The sequence below is a fragment of the Elgaria multicarinata genome, chromosome 8 (genome assembly GCF_023053635.1).
Source record: "Elgaria multicarinata webbii isolate HBS135686 ecotype San Diego chromosome 8, rElgMul1.1.pri, whole genome shotgun sequence".
Classification (NCBI taxonomy): domain Eukaryota; kingdom Metazoa; phylum Chordata; class Lepidosauria; order Squamata; family Anguidae; genus Elgaria; species Elgaria multicarinata.
Window position 1 is genome coordinate 68,897,161 of NC_086178.1, and position 18,572 is coordinate 68,915,732.

General features: G+C 40.1%; 1 protein-coding gene across 2 annotated transcripts in view; it reads right to left on the minus strand.

Annotated features, from left to right (window-relative positions):
- Positions 1–18,572, minus strand: part of RAB11FIP2 (RAB11 family interacting protein 2) — a 39,209-nt gene that overhangs the window by 10,434 nt on the left and 10,203 nt on the right. Inside the window, exons 2-5 of one of the 2 annotated variants that reach the window (XM_063132712.1) lie at positions 18,300–18,540; positions 18,107–18,197; positions 14,171–14,639; positions 1,059–1,104 (exon numbers count right to left, since the gene is read on the minus strand). In XM_063132712.1, the coding sequence (XP_062988782.1) occupies positions 1,059–1,104; positions 14,171–14,639; positions 18,107–18,197; positions 18,300–18,540 (847 nt within the window). Of the gene's footprint in view, positions 1–1,058; positions 1,105–14,170; positions 14,640–18,106; positions 18,541–18,572 lie in introns of both variants that reach the window. The other variant, XM_063132711.1, reaches the window with a different exon arrangement.

Here is an 18,572-nt window from a genome sequence, read left to right on the forward strand (position 1 = left end):
AAGGGTCCATCTAGTCCAGCACTCTGTTCACACAGTGGCCAACCAGCCATCGACCAGGGATGAACAAGCAGGACATGGCGCAACAACATCCTCCCACCCATGTTCCCCACCAACTGGTGCACACGGGCTTACTGCCTCGGATACTGGAGATAGCACCCAACTATCAGGGCTAGTAGCCATTGATAGCCTTCGCCTCCAGGAATTTATCTAACCCCCTTTTAAAGTCATCCAAATTGGTGGCCAGCACTACATCTTGTGGTAGTGAGTTCCATAATTTAATTATGCGCAGTATGAAGAAGTACTTCCTCTTATTTGTCCTGGATCTCCCACCAATCAATTTCATGGGATGACCCCCGGGTTCTAGTATTTTTAGAGAGGGAGAAAATGTCTCCCTCCCTATCCACATTCTCCATACCATGCATCATTTTGTACACCTCTATCGTGTCTCTCCTTAGCCTCCTTTTTTCCAAGCTAAACCATCCCAGTTGATGTAACTTCCTTCATAGGGCAGATGCTCCAGCCCCTTAACCATTTTAGTTGCCCTTTTCTGCATTTTTCCAGCTCCATAATATCCATAATTAGGTGTGGTGAACAGAACTGTACACAGTATTCTAAGTGTGGTTGCACCATAGCTTTTTATAAAGGCAGTATGATACTGGCCGTTTTATTCTCAATTCCTTTTCTTATAATGCCTAACATGGAGTTTGCCTTCTTTTCAGTGGCCACACACTAGGTGGACATTTTCATCGAGCCTATATATTCAGAGGCAGTGGTTCTCCAAACACCAGATGCTGGGGACAAACAACAAGGAAAAACTATTGCGCTTATGAGCTTCTCAGAGGTATCTAGCTAGCTACAGTTAGATACAAAATGGTGGACTATAGATGACCTTTGGTTTAATCCAGCAAAGTAATTATGTTCATGACTGTGTATAACCAAATAAATATTTCTAACACTCTTAAATAAGATTGTGTCAGTCATCTAAAAGCTACAAAGCTTTTAAAAAGGAAGAAACTGTCTCAGATAGCAAATGAAATATATATTAAGTAGTTACTTACCATTGTTTTCCGGAGGTCTTCAATGTTTCCAGTATTCACATTAAGACTACGGAAGCAACCAAAAATTATATTATACAATAAATATATGTCAGTATATAATATTTCAAAACACTGCATGCTCTCTTACTTTTGTTCATATATAGGTAGAACAGTGACAGACGACCATCCAGTTCAAAAATTGCAAACAGTAATAATTCTTATCCCAAACAGATGAATATTTGTAAATATGAACATATACCCAGGCAATAGTCTTCTGGATTTGTATATCTAGATAGGGGTGCATGGAAGAATGGATATGAAAACTAAAGATATTGTCAGACCATGTTCAAACAGCATTCCCCCCACCACAACCCCATAAAATAACCATGTATAATGTTACAGTAAGATTTTTCCCATCCTTGCTATGAGGAAATTACTCTTAAGTATTAAAAAAAAATTGGATGACAATTAGCATAGCATCAGGAAGGCAGAAGTATGTTAGATGGTAAATATACTGGTAAAAATCACAGCTATTCAGCAATAGCATTTTTAATTGCTATTAACTTGGTATGGATGTAAGGGGTATGGAGGAGCTAGGAAGGGGTTAGAAAGTTGTTGGCTTTCTTTCTGGTCCTCCCTCCAACTGGCCATGTTTATGAGCCATTCAGCCCTATAAGACCACAATAAAACATCAAATTGTGGCTTATAATACCAAGGTTTGAGTGGGAGTAGTGTATCTTTTGTAGTGGGGCCCAACTGCGTTCTTGGTGCAGCACCAACATAAGCTCAAAGGTAAGGTGGAGGAGCTACTCTGGTTTATAAAGTTTCTAACGTGCTGCAGCAAGGGGAGAAGGGAAGCTGGGCCATCATCAGCTCTGTTGAAAAAACAGCAACTTTCTGCTCTTCCTCTCCTTGAACTATTCCAGCTGATCATTGTAATAACTTTGTAACTAGTGCCTGTTTGTACTTGGTGTAGGCAGTCAAAATAGACTGATTGGTTGGTGTGCTGCACTACACAACTCTGCCTGAGCTGAGAGAGGTGGTCTGAGGTTTGGCGTCGAGGACCCCCAGTATGCTGGTTATGAAAGACTTCAACATCCTTGCTGAAGCATTGTCAGTGCAGTTCAGCACCTCATGGCTGTCATAACAACCATGGGCTTCCCAATGTGTCATATTCTTGAGCTGGTATTCCAATCTGGGTGAGAGAATGGTGATTCAGAAGTGGAGAGTTTTCTTTGATTCCACTATCATGGATGGATGACAAAGAATTGAAGGGTTAGGCTTGCCACAGCATTTCTCATAAGGGTCAACCTTATCACAGAATCTATCCCTAAAGAAGAGGGAGGCCCAATTAGAATGGGCCACCTCTAGAGACGATGGATCCAGAGAAATACACCAAGTTAACAGTGTTTTGTATGGTTAGGGCTCAAGTCTATGCCAGTGCTAGTCTGTGGAGGTGCCCAAGCCAGTGGCCACAACCTTAAGAAAAATTCACTGTGATTTTTTTTCTGCCACTGTTCATAGTATCCTCCAATGGAGTTCATTTCATTTATTTCATTTCTATACTGCCCAACAGTCAAAGTTCTCTGGGCGGTTTACAAAACTAGTTCTGGGTGGGCCTTCTCCCTCAGGATATGAGAGAACCCTTGGCTGCCCATTGAGTACTTTGAGGATAAAATCACCTGTATTAATGGAGTCTTGACTAGTTTTGCAAGCCTACTGGTATGTCCAGCTATTTGTGTGTCCTTTGCAGTGTGCCTTCTGGTCAAATTTTATTAGATGAGTTTCAGTTGCTGGAACCTAAGCATTTGGACTACTTAACCTATAAAGCACTAACATTAGAGTAGCAAAAGAACTACCTTCTCATGAATTTGAGCAGCAATTAAAATTAACTTTAGAGGCCCTGCTCCATGACCTCCCATCAAATCAAGTAAGGTGGGAGGTGAGCCATTTCAGTTGTAATACCCATTTATGGAAATCCCTCTTTATTTTCAACCCCGGGTGATTATAGTTTCATTTGCTTAAGTCTTTTAATGCTGCATTTTCTCTTATGTCAGATTTCAAAAACCTTTTAGATCTTGGCTTAAATGCTGGTTTCTATTATGATTAGGTGTTCTGCTTTTATTATTTTTATTGTTATTGTTTCATGTCAGTTTTATATAAGTCACAGTAGGAGCCCTCTCAGTTGAAGAGCAGAGTAAAAGTATCTATGATAATAAAATAAAAATAATTTTCCATCATTAGTTTCCATTATAGGCAAAAGAACTACCTTTGTCAAGAAACAAAAAACTCAAATTATTTGATCAAAGTAGACACAATTGTTTTGATCCCTTGTCTGCCTTGGTGCCCCCTCCTAAAATGCTAGGTGTTTAGGGACTGTGGATGGACCTATCTTCTTTATAGTCAGGAAAAAGCAGACAAAGCCCTGTAAAGAATTTCCACGGAGCTCAATGCTTTACTCTTCTCATCTGAGGAGTCTAAACACTGGGCATCCTGAAGTTCATTTTTTGACCCAGCCATTCTCTCCTCTCATAAGACCCCCTTCTGCCTGCATGTTACCTTGTTCCTGTATGGGGTGGGGAGTGCTGGGGAGTGCTGATTCCTCCTCTGTCCCTCTGTGCTGCCTGAAGGGAGGAGGATGAGTCACCTGTCAGATGAGTAGCCATTTGATAGTTTTGCCCAATTCTGTTTCTCCTCCCCAGCCCAAAGGAGAAGGCAGAATGGCCTTGAAAGAGAGAAAGAGGCCAAGCTGTAGCCACTCTTCTTCGTAGTTCTATGAAGTAGCTTCTGCCTCTGCATGGGTCTGTTTGACACCCAAAAGAGAGCAAGCTAATCCAACCCTGGTGGCCCAACCCTGGTGGCCCAATCCTGGTGAGAATGCTCAGCAGAAATTGAATGAGGTCCCTGGAGCAGTTTTTCTCTGATGGCATAGGCATCTGAACAGGTGGTGCTACTCTCAAAAATGGTCCCTTGTTCTCCAGCCCCTTATGGCCCACCTGATGCCAAAGGGGCAGTTATGGTGGGGATGACAGCCCCTAATTGTGCTGCCCTGACTTAGCCCATGAAAGGCCATTGCTAGGATATGTCCATTAGGGAGGTAGGATGACAAATTTTTTAGCAAGCCTTAAAGTGGAATGTAGAGTTCAAACATGAACCTGCTTCCCTGGCACAAGGCTAGTCTGGTCTATGCCTTTTGCCATTCGTCCTTCAAAGTACGCAATTAGCAAGGTTGCCCTTTGTGCTACTATGTAGGAGAGATAATCCTAAAGGACAAAAGAATGCCTGTCTGCCTCTACCAGGGGAGAAATCAGCAGCAGCAGCACAGAGTCCATAAAGGGTTGACATTTCTAATTTCCTTGAATTCAAGGCATCATCCATTCTAAATTGCAAGATACAATTTCTTAAGTTAGCAAAACTCCCTCTCTCAGAATGACTATGGGAAAATTCACAGGGACAACTCTAAATATAAAAGCCTTAAGATATGTTTTGGCACTTCAGATACACTCCTTGGTATAATTACCACTATCTCAGTACTGCAATTAATTGTGCAACTGCAATAATTACAAGATAGTTTAAATGCCTTTTTGAATCGCAAAAATGAAGATGTCCTTGTAGAAAATAATTTTCTATATCAGTTTATACATGAAGCAAAAAAAATTAAATACAAGGTTCCTAATTGTACAATTTTGTAGTAGTAGGTACTAGATCAAAATATAACTAAATTTTATCATCACAGACTATTGAAGATTACTACAGTTTGGATTGCATTAGGAAATCCATTTCAGCATTAGCCTTTCAAAGATCTATATAATTTGTGATCATGACATCTGTTTACTACATTACATTTGAATCTTCATTCTGAAAACGAAGACTGATTCTTTAAGGGTTCTTAAAACCAATCCATTTTAGTCCTTTTACAAGAAGGAATGGGGACCTTCTCAATACTTGTCTAATTTTATTAAGTGAAGTGTAGCCTCACCCTATGTCTACTAATTAATCATTTTCCACTAAAATTAATGTACACTGAATAGTAATTAACTTGAATGTATAACATTCCCTCCCCAATTTTATGCTGCATTTCCAGTCCACTTCCTACATATGCGACATTCAGCACAGGGAAAAAAAAAAGGAAAGGAAAAACAGTGAAAAAGAGTTTGCAGAAAGTTGGAAGAACCATGCTTTGCAAACGTGGAAAAACAAATAACGCCCAAGAGAGAAAACAATGCAAATATTAACGTTGTTTGAAACTTTACAAATACCTGCGTTGGTGTCAACAGGTATTCCCCAGTTAATGCCTGAGACCCTAAAAGAAGTCAGGCCTGAACATTAAATCTCATCAGTGTGCAGAAGCATGGAAATTCAGAGATGAGGCAAATAATGTTGCAGCTGAAACTGCCAGACAACAAGAAAGCAGAAAGATAAACAAAACAGATGGAGATTACTTAAATCATTATTTTTTTCCTTAAGCTGTGATTTCTAAAATGTTTGAAGCAGCAAACGAACATTTCAAAACATAAGCTGCCAATATAGATTACAAGATACAAGTCAAACCTGCTTTGCTTCTATTTGCCATGGTTCAGTATATTTTAAAATATTTCAATATACTAAAAATTACCTATTTTGATATTTTCATTGTTGGGAAAAACATCTGATATCTTCAGGATTAACACTAGTTTTGCCTCCATCTAGTTCCTTCTTAAGATTTAGCCGGTCTTTAGATTAATTACAGTCTTTCTTAGAATAAGGCAACTAATTATGAAACAAAAACTGAATACAACCGGTTTCTAATAAGGTATTGATCTTCCAAGATACGTTAAAAATAAAGAAAACTTACAATAGGGAGGATATATGCTCCATTAGTTCCTTTCAAATTAGCAGGTTTATCAAACACTACTATGTTATTCTAAGAACTATTTACACTACTGCAGCAAGAAGTTACACACAGCAATTTATGAAGGTTTTTTTCCGCCCATCAATGCATGTATAATTTTAGTTCAAAAGCCTTTCACTAAAGGCTATCTTTCTGACAAAGATATACATATGTTTATTTGTGACCTTACGACATAATTATCTCAGCTTTCTGCTCCATTGCTACCAATATGTAACACTCTCCAGATGTGTTCTGGGGCTATTCAATCCCATTTTACCTGATATATCCCAGCAGTACCATCTTTAATAATTTGTATCAATGCCCTGATAAGCAATTGCAAGTGGACTACTGCAATGTATTGTATACGGGGCTGCCTTTGACAATTTCCCAGAAAGAAACAAAATACAGCTGCCAGGTTACTAACTGGGACTGCCTACTGGGAACACATCTTGCCAGTGCTTAACTGGTTGTGTTTCCATACATAGTTCAACATGCTTTGTTGTAACATATAAAGCCCTAAACCAGGGGTGGAGAACCTCAGACCTAGATCTGTCCCTCCTGAATCCTTCGGATGACCCTGCCCTCTTCCCCATACTTGTCATTGATCATTTGATGATTCCCTGGCTTTTGTGCAGGTTTTTCCCCATTCAAAAATGTTGAAATGCCCTTCCAAAGGCTTAGTTGGAAACAAGAACTTTAACCTACAATTCGCTGGATGATTTTTTTTGCCCATACCCCATTTGCCTTTAACCCCACCTTCTACTGTAATGCAGCCCCAAGAACCTCCCTGAACAAATTCAGCCCTTGGGCTGAAAGAGCATCCCCCATCCTTACACTAAACAGCTTGAGACCTAACTACTTAGAGGACCATCTTCTTCCACATGAACCTGCCCAAATCTTTTATTCTTCATGAGGTCCTCCTCCATTTGAAGTTTGGCAGATATTGACTGGAGGGCCTTAACTGTTGTATGATGCCTTGGATATGGGAAGTCCTCTCCAGAGAAGCTTGCCTGACACCACCTTTGATTTCTTTTTGACAGCATACAAAAACTGTTATTTGTTCCAACATTCTGGTATGCTTTATAGCAGGTTCCAATGTTATTTGATAGCTTTGCTGGAATTTAGTAGATTTTGCTGTGGCTTTTGTGATTTTATTTATTATTCAATATTTTATTGTATTTGTTTTTAAATTGTATGCTGCCATAAGGGATTGTTTTACTGAAAGTTGGCTTCTAAATGCACTAAAACAAACAAAGAAGATAAACAGGAGCAGGAAGGAGCTGGTGAAGATGTATGCAACTGAAAGCACTGACTTTTCTGGAAGTGTACAGGAAGGTGGCATATGTAAAAGACAAAAGCTTACAACTGGTTGCTTCCAGTAGAGGCAGAGATTAGTGGAATGGAAGCCAAATACATGATAAATTACATGCTGACGTAACTAGTGGTACATTATGCCACTAGTTTTTAAGCATCAAGTTTAATACAGATTAATACAGATTTTAAACTAGATATCATGCTGAAAACTCAGTGCACAAATTACAGATGGACAGGTACTGGAGCTTTTGTGATAGGAGCCATCAAAATTGGTTTTGGGATGGGAAGGAAACAAAGGATTCATTCTCACCATCCCCAGTGATTGTATTGATAATCACTGGCATAGATCAGTTGTTTGACAGCATTGGAGGTGAAGCGACAAGAGGGGATGCTTCAGGCAGGACACTGCATACATGTTGAAAAGGAAAAATCCCAAATGGTAGTTTACCCTTAGAGTAAAAGCTATGTGAAGAGATAGTAGACCATTTTTCTAATGACATTTGTAAATGAACTTATGAAGGAACACTCCATAATTGTCTTGTGGTTGATTCTGCAAGTGAAGACATTTTTAGGCCATGGACAATTTTTTGTAGATTTTTTGGGAGATAGGCATCCATTTCTTCCTGGCTGTTTCAGATATAAGAAGTTCTGCAGCTCTGTCCTCTACAGCTGAGCCAACACTTTCTCCCTGGATGACCAATACAGGGAGGGCATCACTATCCTGCTGAAGGAGGTGTGGGGCAACAGCTAGTAGTATGAGACTATGAGCTCCATCAGGTGCTTGAATCCAACCAGGCTGAATGGTTGGTTGTCAAACACCAATAAGTCACCAGTGCAGTTGGTAGTCTGTGGTCATGTTGGAAACCACCATCTCGTAGTCCCACACTCTACTACCCCATGTTCTCCAAAATGACCTGACTAAACTGTTCCTTAGAAGGGGAGTTGGCTCCTCATGCTCTGTTTGGCCTGCTTTCCCCTCTCCCCTTAACACCTGACTTCTCTGACTCTAGCAGGACAGAATAGTGTTGCCTTCTCAAATGCAGGAGCAGACTAGTAGTGGTATAATGCCCAGTGTTCTTCCCTCTGCTTAGTTCTTTCCTGCAGTGAAAGGTATATCTTGCCATCTCAAAGGGATCCAATGCCACTCTTTTATGGCAACCCCGAATCACTGCCTAAATTTTGTGTCCACAGGAATAACTCTGGAGAAGACCCAGCACTCCCTAGCACTCACCACAGAAGCCCTGCTGCCTTTTCCAGGTAGTGCTGTAAAAATATCCTCCTTCTGTGCCATCAGGGAGCATATCAAGGATGTCAGTGTCTGGCAAGATTCCCTCACTTTCTTCTTCCACTGGAGTGGCCACCAGCAGTTCAGTGCTGCTGCTGGCTGCTCCCTCTACAAAAAAGAGCCTTCCTTGCAGTGGGAATGGGTTGGCTCATACTGGCAGCAGCCTTTGAGTTAGGGTAAAGCTTCTGTGTCAGCTCCAATTTGTTCCTGCCTACAGAGACTGGACATTAATGTGTCGGGGCTGGGGGTGGGTGGGAGAGACTCAGCTGAGCATGGGCTGTGACAACAGCATCTCTGTTGCTACCTCTGCCTAGGGGCACCATGTGCTGTACCACCACCAACTGCTTTCAAAGTGTACAAATGTGTTATAAACATTTTAATAAACATTTTATGTTTATTTATTAAACATTTTATGTTTAATAAAAGTGAGTGCTTGTCTGCATACAAGGTCACAGCAGCAACTTTTACACACAACACACACAAATTAAGAGACCAACACAAACACACACTACAAAGAATACACTGAGACAGGACAGTAAGGTACAATAATATATAATACTGACACTCTATAACAGTAAAAGAGAGAACACAAAACTTGATTCAAAACCTAACCTGAGGGTAGTATCCCATGTTAGTCCTATGTAGAGCAGACTGAAGTGAATTATGATGTCAGTGATGACTAACTTAAGTCTACATAGGACTAACATTGGATACTACCATACAGAACTAAGGCTAGTCTTGGGAGAGGGGAAGAAAAGATAGAAAGCAAGTAATAATGCCTCTACAACTAAGTTCTAACCAGACAGGCTAGGGCTCAAACTAAATGGTCGTTAAAGCATACATAGAAGAGCTATACTTTTAGCTTTTTCTACTCTCCTGTAAACATACATGGCCTGATTTAGATTGGAAACATGGCACTCTCGGAGAGGCGGATTTCAGCTTCTCCCACCCACAATTTTTGGGGGGCATGTGTGTGTGGAATTCCATACACAAACACCCGGAGGGGGGTATTAAAAAAGAAAGCTGTATTGGTAGCAATGGAGAGGGTTCCCCCCCCTCCATTTTATAACCCTCCCCCACAGGAAATTTCAGCCAAAAATGGTTGGGGAAGCATAAATCCTCTGCCAGATATTTTGAACTATAATTCCCAGCATTCTTAATTATTGGCTATGCTAACTGGGGGTTATGGGAGCTGAAGTAATTTTCCATCCTCTGTTAACAAATGATTGAAACTGCAGATAAAAACAGGACGGTGAATGTCTTCCTGCTTTCACTCTCTATTTCCTATCCTTTGATTTTCAGATGTGTCATCAGGTAAGGAGAAATCCCCACATATTGTAAGACATGCTACAGATCTATATTCTGGGGTGGGTGGGGTGTCAAGGATGTACAAGATTTCACACTGAATTTCCCTAGATTCTACATTGGGCAGTAAGAAAAAGTAAAAGAAAATACAAGATGTTTGTTTTACTTAAGAGCCTCGTGTGGCGCAGACCGGTAAAGCACCAGTTTCTGCAGCTGAAACTCTCCCCACGGCCTGTTCGATCCCAGCGGAAGCTGGTTTCAGGCAGCCAGCTCGGGTCGACTCAGCCTTCCATCCTCCCGAGGTTGGTAAAATGAGTACCCAGTTAGCTGGGGGAAAGGTAATAATGGCCGGGGAAGGCAACGGCAAACCACCCCGCTATAAGGCCTGCCAAGAAAACGTCAGCGAAAGCTGGCGTCCCTCCAAGACTCATTAATGACTCAGTGCTTGCATGAGAGGTTCCTTTCCTTTCTTTGTTTTACTTACAGCTAAACAGGAACTGATTGTATTCTCTCTACTAGACATTCAGCATATTATATTTTGAATATATCTCCAATTATTACCTATGGGAAAATGCCTAAATCCTACATTCATTTATATGCACATAAATCCCATTTATTTCAATGAAACTACATAATCCCAGCTGAACCCAGCTCCCACCTCCAATTAAGGACAACTTCCTTGAGCAGACGTGGGCAACATTTTTTACTCTAGAGGACTGCATGTAAAGGCAGGCAGTGGGTCAGAGACTGCATACTGGCTTTGGATGTGACCATAGACAGTGGTGGGCAGATCCAAACTGGCAGTGGGCCCTCCTTCCCCCCGCCCTCCTCTCTCTCTCTCACACACACACAGCCTTCCTTCCATTCACTATGTCTCTCTCTCATGCACACACTCACTATCTCTCCCTCTCTTATATACACATACATCTCCCCCGTCCTATATTAACAAAGAGACTACCACCCCCACTTCACTTTCCATTACCCTTTTACAGGTTAAGCCAACTGTATCTCCCTTCCCTAGAGAGAGACAACCTGCCTCTCTCTGAAAGAAGAGGAAGCTGCTCTAGCCTGCTTTTCTTTGTGGTTCCTTGAGTGAGAAGTTACAGAGCGTACTCACCCACTGTATTCCATGTTTTCACTATCACGTTGTGAAAGAAAGCATAGAGTGCAGTGTGTTAGAACACTAAAAGATGGTCTAGCCCTCTGTATTGCAGTTTCTCAAAGATTTGTTTTAGAGTGTCACCACACAGGGGAAAATCGCATTTTCTTACCGTTGCTTCTCCACCCGCACTTTTGTCCCCCATAAACAACGTGCACACGGCCCATTCATTGGGCTGTTTTGATCACACTGCTTCTCCTCCACACAGCAGAAGATAGCAGGAAGTTCCGTTTCAAAAATAATTCGGTTTTACTGGGTTTTTTTTGTAGTGAGGCTAGAAGGGGCAGGAGGTGCATGGGTCCAGACAACACTGTGAATAGGACCAGCGAAAATCCATGAGTGCCCAGTAACAAGTGTGCAATAAAACACTCATCTAATGATGCCCAGAGAAACTACAGAGTACCATGGGCTAGTTTGTTCTTTGTATTCTATTTTGGTCACTGAGCAGGAAAGGAGCAGGAAAAAAAGTCATTGTCATCAGCGGTGGCTGGGAAGGAAGAGAGGAGTTTGGGGAAGGCACTATGAGGCTGCAGGGCCTTGAGGGCCAGTCAAGGGATGCCCACATGAGACTTTCAGGGAAATTACGTCCTTGAGTCCTGCCCTCATTTCAGCTAATTCCAGTATCAAAGGGCCTTTAGTATTACTCAAGGCAGGAAAACAAATCAGGGAAGTAACCTTTTAGGTATCCCAAGAACAGCTCAGAATATGCTTTTACACATCCCCATCCTGCAGTGGAAGAGAAAGGCACCTAAGTTCTGGAGTGTGATCTTTTCACCTACATTAAAGTTACATCTACTCAAACGTTTGGCACACTTAGCTCATTATGTTATCCAAGAGTGAATTATGTATGCATCTCTCATCCAAACATAATTCGCCTCATTATAATGCTATTTTCCTTATATGTCATTTTCATATTTTTTCTCCCTAATAACCTTTGTAAAGGGCACTACACTTACTGCCAATTTTTTAAATGAAAATTCAATCTTAGAAGGTATCTCATGGGTGTGTATGTTGCTATTACTATGACTGTTATATCACAGAAACGTAATCTAAAGAATTTATATGTAATAAAAAAAATACTAATTAGACACCTCACTGAGACACCTATCTATTCACATTCTCAAATCTGGCATATGATCATGCTAGTAACAACCTGTCGCCTTTAACTACTGGACTATTTGTTACCCTGTGTCCAGTGCCTAAGAGCTTGTTAATTACCCAAACTCTCTTTCTGTAGGTCTTGTTAATTACCCGTCTCCTGTCTCAGAGGACCTTGTTAATAACTTGCACAATCCCTCTAAAGAGGGCCTAACAACACATTAAAATTAAAGATGCTTTTCTTTTAGCACCTGTCAAGTGCTGTAAATTGAGAAATTTTCACATCAGTGTATTAGCCTACTGTAGTGTAGCTTAAAAAACAAACATTTTTAATAGAAATGTTGCACACAGAACTAGTTATTTTATGGAGTACTTTTATATTTAAGTTGACATTTGTCCTTAGGTATATTCAGTATACAGGACTGCCATGCCAGATAGCTACATATTAGCCTCTCGAAAGCCACTATAATGAATGGGTGCAATTAAACTAATGAAGGCTATCAAATAGCTTGCAAGAGAAAACTTTCAAACATATGGATTAGGATTAAAAGACACAACATAACCCTATTATCACAAAAGGACAACTGCCTTGTCATTCACAGAGAGCTTGATCACAACTGGTAACTAAAAATTGCCCACAGTCCCAAGCAGCATATGAAAAAACTCCACTGAACATGAATTACCTTGGGGCAATTTTTAGTCATTGATGATGACCAGGTTCTGGATTAGCCTGTGTTAGACCATGGTAGCAGCACGACCTTTTGTAGTAATAGGGTAATTTTTCAAAGTCTATATTCGTGCAGTACCTTTATTAGGCAAACTGTCCCCAAAATGTGCAAGCTTTCAAGATCTCCAGATCTCTTCATCAGGCAAGATGTTACAAAAAAGTAGGGGTGGAGTGAGGTAGGAGGAACAAATGCTGATGATGTTGGAGTCATGATGTGTGCATAGTCAGTCATAAGATAATGTGGTGGTGGAGGGTTTGCAGGCATTCAAATTGGGATGTATCAAGTGATGTGAGGTCTCAGATTTCAGTGCCCCTGGGCCCATGGGGAATAACAAGGCAGCAGTAGAACCTCCATTTTTGAAAAAAATAAAATCCAGCTATTAATTAAGAATTGTCTTCATCTTGGGCAAACCAGACAACTTCCTTGGTTGGTAGAAAACTGAAGTAGAGATAAACTAGGCAGTCTTATTAGTGATAATTAGTTCATGCTATACTAAATAAAAAAAGTAAATAGAAGCCAAATTGCATACCTTTATCTACTACTTGAAAGAGATGAACTCCCAGCTTCAGGAAGTATATAATCCTCTCCCTCTAATGTAGGGTCCGACTGCTGAATGGCTAAATTCTGTCTTCTTCAAGTTATTAAAAAAAAAAAAGCAAAAGGCTTGGCCAAAATAAAATCTCCAAAGGTCATTTTATTCTGTACTGGGTTTTTTCTTTGGTTTAATACTTGTACTACACATTTCTAATGTATTGTATATCACACAGAGAACTCCAGTTATTTGGTGGTTTAAAAGTACAGCAAATAAATAAAGAAAGAAAGAAATTAAAATGGAGGTCCTAACTTTTAGATTTTCTTATGGCCATCATGGCTATGGTATTTTTTAGGGTTATGTTGTGTCTTTTAATCCTAATCTTCAAGAAAGGTGTGAACTGAATTCTAATGAGCTATTTGCATTTGTAGAGACTGTGGCTGCCAGAAGTTTGTTTTTGAAGTTTGATATCAAACTTCAAAAACATCAAACATCATAATGAAAAATGTCCTCTATCTCACAGACACTGTTCTAAACTTTTCATAATAGGGGCACACAAAACTCTCTTGCTGATTTTAAAACAGAAGGGGGTACACATGGGACATGTTCCTTTGTTGCTCACAGTATTCTGTAAGTTATAGGTGCAATTAGTTCTTGTATGGAAGGCATACAACTGAGCTTTATTTATCTACGTTTAAATGATACTTTTGAGAATATTAGAAACAATAAAAAAAACATAGTACTGGTGAAATAAAGCAAGAAAAAATGTTCAAATGCTCTTGATTTCATTTTTTATTAAAAAGAACAGATCCCAAAACATCATATATAAATACATAACTTACCTAGAAGATGGCAGCACACTTGTCGGCTTGAAGCTGGATGTAAAGGGATTACTTGAATCAAAATCAAAACTGTGCTGATGATTTTCTCCAAAAGCACTGGGTGATTTCAAGTCAGTGGAGCCATCTGATCCTCCATTGCTAAGTCTATCTGACCGTTTACTATCTTTTTTCCCAGTCACTCTCTCAAAAAGACTAACTTTTTCCTTTCTCTCTTTCTTAACATCTTTTTTTACTTCAACAGGTTTTGAAAACAGACCTATGTTTTGGTCCCATGATACAGGACTTTCTTCAAATGGATTCTTCTGCCTTGGCAATGTGGCAAACTTCTGAGGCAATGAAGCACTCACATTTGTAAAAGGGTCATTTTGTGCTCCAAAAGCTGAGTCACTATCATCAACTGTGCTGTCGAGTTGGTTCACTTTAGTTGTATCTGCACTTAATGTCCGTCTGTGTGGAGATTTTAGATTTCCTGCAAACAATTTTGTCATTAGTAGACAATCAGAGAGATGATATCACAATTGGTGATACACACAAACAGTTTGCATGAGTAACCTGCACTTATTACAATAGATACTAGTTCATTCAAATAGTTGTTAAATTGTTTTTAAAATATGGGACATGATCCAGTGAATGCTAGGTACTTTCAAGTTTTATTGATAGGAAGAATCTGAGCCCATGCTTAACTCTCCCAACCAAATACCATGCTTATGTTTTCTTGTACATCTATATGTGTTGCAAAGGGCTCTGGAATCTTGCCACAAGTAATTTAAGAAAGTGACACTAACTACTGCACTACATTCATCAGTGTTTATAGGATCTGCTTTGAAACTACAGAAAGATAAGGTCATAAAAGGATATATATATATATATATATATATATGATCAGAAGAGAGCCCAGACGACAATTAGTAGATAAAATTTCAATAGGCCCTCAGGTGTATGCCAACCATGCTCCAATAATAATGGAATGGACAGCTCAGGGATAAGGATCTGCCAACTACAGTATTTCTCAGACCTGGCTATTGCTTAGGAAAAAGTTAAGTACTGAACTTTCCCTAAGCAATTTATCACAATGAGGAGTTTGACCCAAAGGGATCAAGGATGGGGAGATAGGCAGTTTTGGAAGCAGCAGTATACAATTCAACTTCAGTGTGCTATTTATCAGGGAAGGATAAGACCTTATGGTGATTTGGTAAGAACAATGGGACAACTGTTTCATCTTCAGTATTTACAAATAAAAGGTCTGGGTTTTAAAAATAGTGTCATGAAATGTGTCTTTTAAATGGTATTTGACACATTAAAGTCTCAGCAGATGCCAGAGATGCCAGCAGATGCCAGAGATGTGGCTCTAATAGGTTAGACATCATTTGTATTTTGGGGGGTTGTCCCAAGATTGAGAAATCCTGATGATCAATCTTGGTGGAGAGAACATTATGGGTTATGAGCTAACTTGGAGCCAATTAATAGTTTTGTTTGGTTATGTAAAGGAGGTGGTAAATTCAAACGACTATGAAATGTTGATTCATTTATTAACCACAGCAAGTCTGCTTATAAATAAAAAGTGGACTAAGATACCTTCGCCCCACACGCATCAGTTATGAATAGTATTTGAAAGTTTGGGAAATTGTCTATATTATTATTATTATTTATTGCATTTTTATACCGCCCAATAGCCAAAGCTCCCTGGGCGGTTCACAAAAACTAAAACAATTCAAAGTGTAAAACAAACAGTATAAAAACATGATATAAAATACACATTAAAACGAATTAAAACATACCATACATGATTAAAACATCCTGAAAACATTCTAAAATTTCACTGGATAGGCCTGCCGGAAAAGATAAGTCTTTATTGCTTTTTTAAATTCGAAAAGACTGTCAAGTTGACAAATCTCCTCCGGCAGGCCATTCCAGTCTGGGAGCAGCAGAAGAGAAGGTCCTCTGGGTAACAGTTGTTAATCTAGTTTTTGCTAGCTGAAGTGGATTCTTCCCAGAGGACCTGAGTGTGCGGGGCGGATTGTACGGGAGAAGGCGATCCCACAGGTAGCCTGGACCCAAACCATGTAGGGCTTTAAAGGTAATAACCAACACTTTGTACTTCGCCCGGAAACTTAATCGGCAGTCAGTGAAGAGATTTTAAAACTGGTTTAATGTGGACACCCCTAGGTGTACCAGTGACCAGCCTGGCTGCGATATTTTCGACTAATTGAAGTTTCCAGACTAGGCACAGAGGTAGCCCCATGTAGAGCGCATTACAGAAGTCGAGCCTCGAAGTTACCAGCGCGTGCATGACTGTCTTTAGGTCTTCCAACTCTAGGAAGGGGCGCAGCTGGCGTATCAGCTGAAGCTGATAGTAGGCACTCCTAGCCGTCGCATCTATCTGGGCTGTCATTTGGAGCGACGGATCCAGAAGCACCCTCAAGCTGCGAACACAGTCTTTCAGGGGGAGTGTAACCCCATCCAGAACCAGTTGACACACCTCCGAACCTAGGTTATGGCCTTTGACAGCGAGCACCTCCGTCTTGTCTGGATTCAGCTTCAGTTTGTTTTTCCTCATCCAGCCCATTACCGCCTCCAAGCATTCATTCAGAGGAGACACACTATCCTTAGCTGACGCTGTTGTCGAAGGCGTAGAGAAATATATTTGGGTGTCATCAGCATACTGATAGTACCCCGCCCCATGCCTCCGGATGATCTCTCCCAGCGGTTTCATGTAAATATTAAATAGCATTGGGGAAAGGATGGCACCTTGCGGTACGCCGCACAGCAGCTCCGTTTTTGAGGAGCAGCTATCCCCAAGCATCACCATCTGGAACCTGCCCGAGAGGTAGGACTGGAACCACCGAAGGACAGTGCCCCCGATTCCCAATCCCCTCAGGCGATCCAAGAGGATACCATGGTCAATGGTATCGAAAGCCGCTGAGAGGTCCAAGAGTACCAGCAGGGACACACTCCCTCTGTCAATACAATATTATAAATACAATATTTATATGGTTAAACTCACTTATTAAGTGAGGGTTAGGGAGGGACAGCAACAAACAGATTAGTCAATTGAAATATACTGGAATGGTAAGGTTCAAGATGTGCTCTATATATTGTTAGGATTAAGGATGGGCAAATGTACCCCAAGCAAATTCATTACTTACTTGGAAATTTGGATGTCTACGTGAATTTGGATGAGAGATCCCCTTTAATATGAGATCTCTTTCTGTGTATATGAGCTTTTGCAGGAGCATACTATCAAAGTGCATCTGGGGAGCTGTAGTTTGGAAACATGTTGTGCAACATGACCTTATGTGGAACCACATTATATGCTCCCTTCCTAATTTGTTGTTTTTGTGTCCTGAATGGGGGGAAATGGCTAGCATACAGTTATAATCCACTGTGCTACACACAAACCCATATCGCATCAGCAGAATGGAACAAGTCATGATCACATCATTGGAAACAGCCAACATTAACAGATTAACAATTTAAAGACACACAGTTCTAAAACATTTTGGTTTTATAAGGCCTTTTAACAATAAAATTATTTTATCTCTGCTAGTTACTTTAAATCGTTTGATGCTGCCATTAATTATTTTATTATTGTTTTTATTGTATTTTATTGATGTGAACCACTTTGAAAAAATCTAATTGAAGGACAGTACATATATCTTTTAAAATTAAATAAATAAACGTGAAGCAAAGTTGGTCATAGACATCATATGGCATGAGAGTTAAACTAATTGAAATGGAATTGCTGCTGACATACAGTACTGAACTGCTCCATTTGGCTTGCATAGTAGCTATATCAGTGTACATTGCTCGGTGAGCTTTTGTAACCACACATTCCTTTAGAGTAAAGCGTGCAAAAATATCAGGTTGGGCACAACAAGCAGGTATTTGCTAAAGTTTCTCACATCAAACTCCAACAATTAAGAAAACTCTACTTACCACTTTCATCCATAGAACCAACAGACTCAAGCTGACGTCTGAAGAGGAATGTGTTGCCAACTGTGCCGGATTTAATTTTTTCTGAAGTCACCTGAGGCCCAATTAAATCAGACATTGAATGAGCTGAAGACAGTCGCTGAGGTCCCAAAAGAAAAGGCTTTTTTGGTTTCGATTTTTCAATGAAAGAACTTACAGTGTTCATTTCTGGCATATGAGTACTTGGTATGATTGCAGAGGATGTATCCAAAAATGTCCCATCAGTCTTGCGACCCTTCATTTTGTCCTTTAGTTTAGCAAAAGGAGATTTAGTTCTGTCCTTCATTGAGAGGTCAAACATACTTGCTGTCATGTTGTTTCTCATAAACTGAATATTGACTTTTATTTCTCCTCTGTCTTTAGTTCTTTTCCCTTGTTTGGACTCTAGACTAAACCACCTTAAAAAGAAAATATAGCACACTATAAATTA